The sequence below is a fragment of the Berghia stephanieae genome, chromosome 14, assembly GCF_034508935.2.
Source record: "Berghia stephanieae isolate SIO BIC M18660-M18661 chromosome 14, UCSD_Bste_1.3, whole genome shotgun sequence".
Classification (NCBI taxonomy): domain Eukaryota; kingdom Metazoa; phylum Mollusca; class Gastropoda; order Nudibranchia; family Aeolidiidae; genus Berghia; species Berghia stephanieae.
The window spans coordinates 25,512,463-25,519,962 of record NC_088373.1 but is presented as its reverse complement, the minus strand read 5'-3'; the positions used below and the strand labels follow the sequence as shown (position 1 = coordinate 25,519,962).

The 7,500-nt window shown below is 38.3% G+C and overlaps 3 protein-coding genes across 7 annotated transcripts in view; 1 reads left to right on the top strand and 2 right to left on the bottom strand.

Annotated features, from left to right (window-relative positions):
* Positions 1–7,500, top strand: part of LOC144959908 (irregular chiasm C-roughest protein-like) — a 328,564-nt gene that overhangs the window by 237,306 nt on the left and 83,758 nt on the right. The gene's annotated exons all lie outside the window — the stretch shown is intronic.
* On the bottom strand, positions 403–2,174 carry LOC144959963 (tsukushi-like). The gene has a single exon (XM_078892843.1). It carries the CDS (start codon positions 2,152–2,154, stop codon positions 796–798), a length of 1,359 nt encoding a protein of 452 aa, XP_078748969.1. The 5' UTR covers positions 2,155–2,174; the 3' UTR covers positions 403–795.
* LOC144959551 (toll-like receptor 8) lies at positions 4,352–6,153 on the bottom strand. Its single transcript, XM_078892167.1, has one exon. It carries the CDS (start codon positions 6,151–6,153, stop codon positions 4,630–4,632), a length of 1,524 nt encoding a protein of 507 aa, XP_078748293.1. The 3' UTR covers positions 4,352–4,629.

Here is a 7,500-nt window from a genome sequence, read left to right as displayed (position 1 = left end):
CTACTACTACTACACTACTACTACTACTACTACTACTACTACTATCTACTACTACTACTACTACTACTACTACTACTACTACTACTACTTACTACTTACTACTACTACTACTACTACTACTACTAACTACTACTTACTACTACTACTACTACTACTACTATACTACTACTATTACTACTACTACTACTACTACTACATACTACTACTAACTATACTACTACTACTACTACTACTACTACTAACTAATACTATCTACTATCTACTACTACTACTACTACTACTACTACTACTACTACTACTACGACAGGACAGTAGACATTGATTTAAAGAGAAACGTCGAGGAAATGAGTATCAAAAAAAGAGTTCTTTCAAAAATTTATGAAAAACAAAGAAAGAAAAAGAAAAAAGGGGCGCTTAAAGCAACTGTTGTATTTAATATATATATAGATATATATATATAATCCGAACACTGCAGATTGAAGCTCTAAGATTTCATTTAAAAATAGAACAATTGTCAAATTGCATGAACACTTCCATTTGAATTCACGAAGTGTATGATATGGACGTTTCGGGGCTTTCTTTTGTCAACAAATCACGATGAATGAATCACTAAAGACGAATTAAAGGCAAAAAGGTTTGGCGTGGCGAATGCGACTAAACAAAAAAGGTTGATGGGACAGGACATACACTCTGCTCTTAAATAATGTCTTGGATAAATTGGCAACTGATGAAAAATGGTCAAAAGCCACGCTTAACTCCCTTGGAGACAGTCAAGCTCCGTCCATTCTTGCACAGCTACCTCTGATCTTGTTCCTCCTTACAGGCCTTTTCTACGACATCTTTCAGCGTTTTGCTTGTAAAACGGACCGGTTTGTCATCTTTCTTACACGTTCCGGTGACGTGTTTGATCCTTTCGGTTATGTTGACAACCTTTGACATGGAACAGCCGCAATCCAAACGGGTATGTTCCAAATTCACCGTGTTGATAGCGCCTGCGGGGTATTCTAAAAGAAAATCCATGCTGGGCACGAGCGTACGACGGAACGAGAGGATGAGATTTGGGGGTAGACCTTTGAATACTTCCTTTTCTATAAAAGACACCGGATTCCTATCCAGGCGAATGGATGTAACATTGAGACCCCGAAAAGCCGTTGGATAAAGTTTCCATATTCTGTTATATTCAAGGGACAATCTGTAGAGTTTGGTCAAAGGTCTTAGTGGCTCTAAAGGAATTACAAATAGTTCCATGTTTGGAATGGACAGGTCAACGAGACTGTCCTCTTGGCCGATGAATATTTCAGGGTGGAATTTCATTTCCTTGGAACTGATCGCGAGGTATCTCAGTTTGTACTCTCCAACGAATGACTTAGGGTTTGTAGTATTGAAATGGTTTTCAGATATGTCCAGCCGCTTCAGTTTCTTGAGGTCTTGCAGCGCCTTTGTCGGAATCTCTGTCAGCCCGCATCTAGGAAGTTTTATTTCTTCCAATGATTCTACAGCCGAGGAGAATGCCGCGGCATGGATTGTACTGAGCTCAAAGTTTGACGACAAGTCTATTTTCGTTAAATGAGAATTACTGACAAAATCAAGTTTCTGTATAGATTTGATTTTACAGTTAAATAAATCAAGAACCTTCAATTTAGGCATGTTTTTAATCGCTGCCGGAATGGTGTCGAACCAGTTGTAGGATAAATAAAGCTCTTCCAAGTTGTCAAACCCTTGGAGAGCATTCTTTTCCAATGTTTTGATTCTACAGGAAGCAAGGGATAACCTCTTTAACGAGGACAGTACAGGCCCCTGGAAGAGTGGGTCTTGAAGGTAAGGCAAGGCGTTTCTGGCGTATGGATAAAAATTGTTGTAATCCAACCAGAGCTCCTCGAGGTTACCCAAGTCGGATAAGAAACTCAGGGGTCTGTTAAAGCCTAAGTCGATCCCTTTCAGTTTCAACATCTTCAAAGTCGGTGCTATATATCTGAACACTTGTCGATCAATTTGCACCCCTTTATTGAAACTAAGGTCAAGGTTGACGACGTTGATATACGGTGGAAAATCGACCGAGGTCACGAGCTGTAATTGATTATTTTGGAGTTTTATCCAATTGGGGAGTCTACTGTTTGTTAGGGATCTTAAGTCGGGAACATCCACCAGTTCCATGTACGTACAGTCTATGATGTTGATGTTGTTATTCGTGTCTTTCCAACACCAGCAAGGTGAAGGACACGGAAGATCTATATCCTCTGCGGTGACGTAGGGTGACGGTGACGTCATAAATGTACCAAAATAAAACATCAGGCAGAGATTGGATATGGCAGGAAGCATCTGTCATGACCACAAAAACAAATAGAAGAAAAGAAAAGAAAAGCTAAGATTTTTATAGCTTTAATTTAATGAAAAAAGAAAAGAAAATGTTTGTTTTGTTTTGTTTTACTTTGCGGCTATGTGGTTTGACACTCGCTTTCGGATTGGAAAGTCCTGGATTCGTGCTTCGCTCGGTGCATAGTTGAGTCGTCCTTGGAAAAGACTCTTTACTCAGATTCTCTCACCGTACTCAGGTGTAAAATATGAACTTGGTCTTTAACAGCGTTGTCTCTGTCGGTAAAAATTAATCAATTGTATTATCGCCTAACAGGCGTCATGTCTCGTTCTACATGTCACGGGTTGCTGTAGGCCAGCGACCCTTTTGTAAACCACATTGATCACGTTTAGTGGATATTGCGCTATATAGAAGCTCAAGTTTTAAAACATTTTATCACCAACCTAGATTCCCCTGTGGGATGACGAAAGGGAATTGTATTTATTTTTCTTTTAAATTATTATTTAAAACAATGGCTCTTGACATTGCTGATATCAATTTTTTTCTTTTCCAGAATATTTCAATAAACACTGTGCTAAGTCTTTGAGAGTTTCCTAGTGCGAGTACTACTACCACAACTACTACCACTACTACTACTAATACTACTACTACTACTACTACTACTACTACTACTACTACTACTACTACTACACCACACATACTACTACTATACACTACTACTACTACTACTACTACTACCTACTACACTACTACTACTACTATATTACTACTACTACTACTACTACTACTACTACTACTACTACTACTACTACTACTACTACTACTACTATATTATTTACTACTACCACTACTACTACTACTACTACTACTACTACTACTACTACTACTACTACTACTACTACTACTACTACTACTACTACTACTACTACTACTACTACTACTACTACTACTACTACTACTACTACTACTACTACTACTACTACTACTACTACTACTACTACTACTACTACTACTACTACTACTACTACTACTACTACTACTACTACTACTAATATACTCTACTACTACTACTACTACTACTACCTACTACTACTACTACTACTAATTACTACTACTACCACTCTTACTACTAACTACTACTTACTACCACTACTACTACTACTACTACTACTACTACTAACTACTACTACTACTACTACTACTACTACAACTACTACTATACTACATACTACTACTACTACTACTACTACTACTACTACTATACTACTACTACTACTACAACAACAACAACTACTACTACTACTACTACTACTACTACTACTACTACTACTACAACAACAACAACTACTACTACTACTACTACTACTACTACTACTACTACTACTACTACTACTACTACTACTACTACTACTACTACTACTACTACTACAACTACTACTACTTCTACTACTACTACTACTACTACTACCACTACTACTACTACTTCTACTACTACTACTACTACTACTACTACTACTACTACTACTATACTACTACTACTACTACTACTACTACTACTACTACTACTACTACTACTACTACTACTACTACTACTACTACTACTACTACTACTACTACTACTACTACTACTACTACTACTACTACTACAGGACAGTAGCCATTGATTTAAAGAGAAACGTAGAGGAAATGGGTATTAAAAAAAGAGTACTTTCAAAAATTATTAAAAACAAAGAAAAAAAAAGGTCGCTTAAATGAACTCTTTTGTCTATTTATTGTACTTTAACTATATGCAAATGGATTATGCCGACTGAGGAAGTGTAAGGAACACAGAAACGAGTCGTCTCGGCAAATAAATGTGAGTGAAAATGTGCATTATATATATATATATATATATATATATATATATATATGTATATATATATATATATATATATATATATATATATATATATATATATATATACATATATATAATCCAAAAGCTGCAGCTTGAAATTCGAAGAAATCATTTTAAAAAAACAAATGTCTAATTGCATGAACATTTCCATTTTAATTCACGAAGTATATGATATGGACGTTTCGGGGTTTTCCTTTGTCAACAAAACACGATGAATGAATCACTAAAGACGAATGAAAGAAATAAAATTTGGCGTCGCGAATTCGACTAAACAAAACGTTTATGGGACAGGACATAGACTCTGCTCTTAAAGAATGTCTAGGATAAATTGGCAACTGTCTTTAACATTGATGAAAAATGGTCAAAAGCCACGCTTAACTCCCTTGGAGACAGTCAAGCTCCGTCATTTCTTGCACAGCTACCTCTGATCTTGTTCCTCCTTACAGGCCTCTTCTACGATTTCTTTCAGCGTTTTGCTTGTAAAACGGACCGGTTTGTCGTCTTTCTTACACGACCCGAAGACGTGTTTGATTGTTTCTGTTATGTCGACAACCTTTGACATGGAACACCCGCACTCCAACCGGGTATGCTCCAAATTCACCGTGTTGATAGCGCCTGCGGGGTATTCTAAAAGAAAATCCATGCTTGCCACGAGCGTACGACGGAATGAGAGGATGAGATTTGGGGGTAGACCTTCGAACGCTTTTTTTTTTATAAAAGACAACGGATTCCTATCCAGGCGAATGGATGTAGCTTGGAGACCCTGGAAAGCCGCTGGAGGAAGTTGCGATATATTGTTAAATTCAAGGGACAATCTGTAGAGTTTGGTCAAAGGTCTTATTGCCTCTAAAGGGATCGTAGTTAGGTCCATATATGGAATGGACAGGTCAACGAGACTGTCCTCTTGGCCGATGAATATTTCAGGGTGGAATTTCATTTCCTTGGAACTGATCGCGAGGTTTCTCAGTTTGTACTCTCCAACGAACGACTTAGGGTTTGTAGTATTGAAAAGGTTTTCAGATATGTCCAGCTGTTTCAGTTTCTTGAGGTCTTGCAGCGCCTTTGTCGGAATCTCGGTCAGCCCGCATCTAGGAAGTTTTATTTCTTCCAATGATTTTGCAGCCGAGGAGAATGCCGCGGCATGGATTGTACTGAGCTCAAAGTTTGACGACAAGTCTATTTTCGTTAAATGAGAATTACTGACAAAATCAAGTTTCTGTATAGATTTGATTTTACAGTTAAATAAATCAAGAACCTTCAATTTAGGCATGTTTTTAATCGCTGCCGGAATGGTGTCGAACCAGTTGTAGGATAAATAAAGCTCTTCCAAGTTGTCAAACCCTTGGAGAGCATTCTTTTCCAATGTTTTGATTCTACAGGAAGCAAGGGATAACCTCTTTAACGAGGACAGTACAGGCCCCTGGAAGAGTGGGTCTTGAAGGTAAGGCAAGGCGTTTCTGGCGTATGGATAAAAATTGTTGTAATCCAACCAGAGCTCCTCGAGGTTACCCAAGTCGGATAAGAAACTCAAGGGTCTGTTAAAGCCTAAGTCGATCCCTTTCAGTTTCAACATTTTCAAAGTCGGTGCTATATTTCTGAACACTTGTCGATCAATTTGCACCCCTTTATTGAAACTAAGGTCAAGGTTTACGACGTTGAGATTTGGTGGAAAATCGCGAGTGTACACATACTTCAATAGATTATTTTGAAGTTTTATGTAGTTGGGGAATCTACTGTAAAATAGGGATTTTAAGTCGGGAACATCCACAAGTTCCATGTACGTACAGTCTATGATGTTGATGTTGTTATTCGTGTCTTTCCAACACCAGCAAGGTGTAGGACACGGAAGATCTATATCCTCTGCGGTGACGTAGGGTGACGGTGACGTCATAAATGTACCAAAATAAAACATCAGGCAGAGATTGGATATGGCAGGAAGCATCTGTCATGACCACAAAAACAAATAGAAGAAAAGAAAAGAAAAGCTAAGATTTTTTATAGCTTTATTTTAATGAAAGAAGAAAAGAAAATGTTTGTTTTGTTTTGTTTTACTGTGCGGCTATGTGGTCTGACACTCGCTTTCGGATCGGAAAGTCCTGGATTCGTGCTTCGCTCGGTGCATAGTTGAGTCGTCCGTGGAAAAGGCTCTTTCCTCAGATTCTCTCACCGCAATGAGAATATATCAGTCGACAATTCAATTGCAGTTTCATATACCAGGTCTTCATTATTGAGCTTAAAAAACAAAGAGCATTATATAGCGCAATATCCACTAAATGTGCTCAAAGCGCTTTACAATGGGTCTCTGGTCAACAGCAAAATTTAACATGTAGGACGGGACCTGACGCGTGTTAGGCGATATTACAATTTTTCGGACACATACAACGCTTTTAACGGCCAGGTACTCATTTTACACCTGAGTACGGTGAGAGAATGTGAATAAAGAGCCTTCTCCAAGAACTCAACTATGCGCCGATCGCGAGACTCGAACCCTGGACCTTCCAATCCGAAAGCGAGTGTCATACCACAAGACCACATAGCCGCACACTCTTCATTCTTACCACTAACCCTTTGAGACAATACCTTCTAAAATAGACAGCCGTATGCTTTATGCAACTTTGAAGACAGACTAGATCAATATTTATGCTCTGGCATAAAGCCCACCAGTTACCATGGCGCGTTATATTTATTAAACTAAACATACAAAGACGCCGATTCAACAACCTGGCAACTCTCACCTGGACAAAAATCACGTGACTAGTGTATTTCATCATAATATATATCCTTTCTTAAATAAATATAGCCTTGTCGAGAACATTGTGCTTATTTGAGTCAATAAAAAAATTGATATGGCGCACAACTCTACTGAAAGATTTGAAAAATAGAAATGTAATTTTTACAGATAGATAAACAGATAACTTGATTTCCTTTTATAATTTAAAATCAGTTTGAAAGTTCGTTAAGTCAAACAGATATCATAAAAAATTTACCGAAGACACTAACACTCTCATGGCCACACCCTCAACTCTATCTGTCCAGTAGAGTCCTTACTTCCGTTGTGTTGATTTAGCGGTGATCAGTGTTGTTATTTAGTAGTGTGTTCTCATTGCGTGTATATTTATATGTGTGCGTATGTGTATGTGTGTGTGTGGTATACATGCGTGTATGTGTGTGTGTGTGTGTGTGTGTTTTGGAATGTGGTTGCGTGGAAGAAAAAAAAAAAGGGGGGGGGGGGGGGGGGGAGGGTGTCCATCGAGTAGAGAAATTCCTGAGCAAGGGGGGGGGGGGGGGT

Bases quoted from the DNA above. Each gene is read 5' to 3' on its own strand.
- LOC144959551 (XM_078892167.1), bottom strand. From the start codon at position 6,153: ATGCTTCCTGCCATATCCAATCTCTGCCTGATGTTTTATTTTGGTACA.
- LOC144959963 (XM_078892843.1), bottom strand. From the start codon at position 2,154: ATGGAACTGGTGGATGTTCCCGACTTAAGATCCCTAACAAACAGTAGA.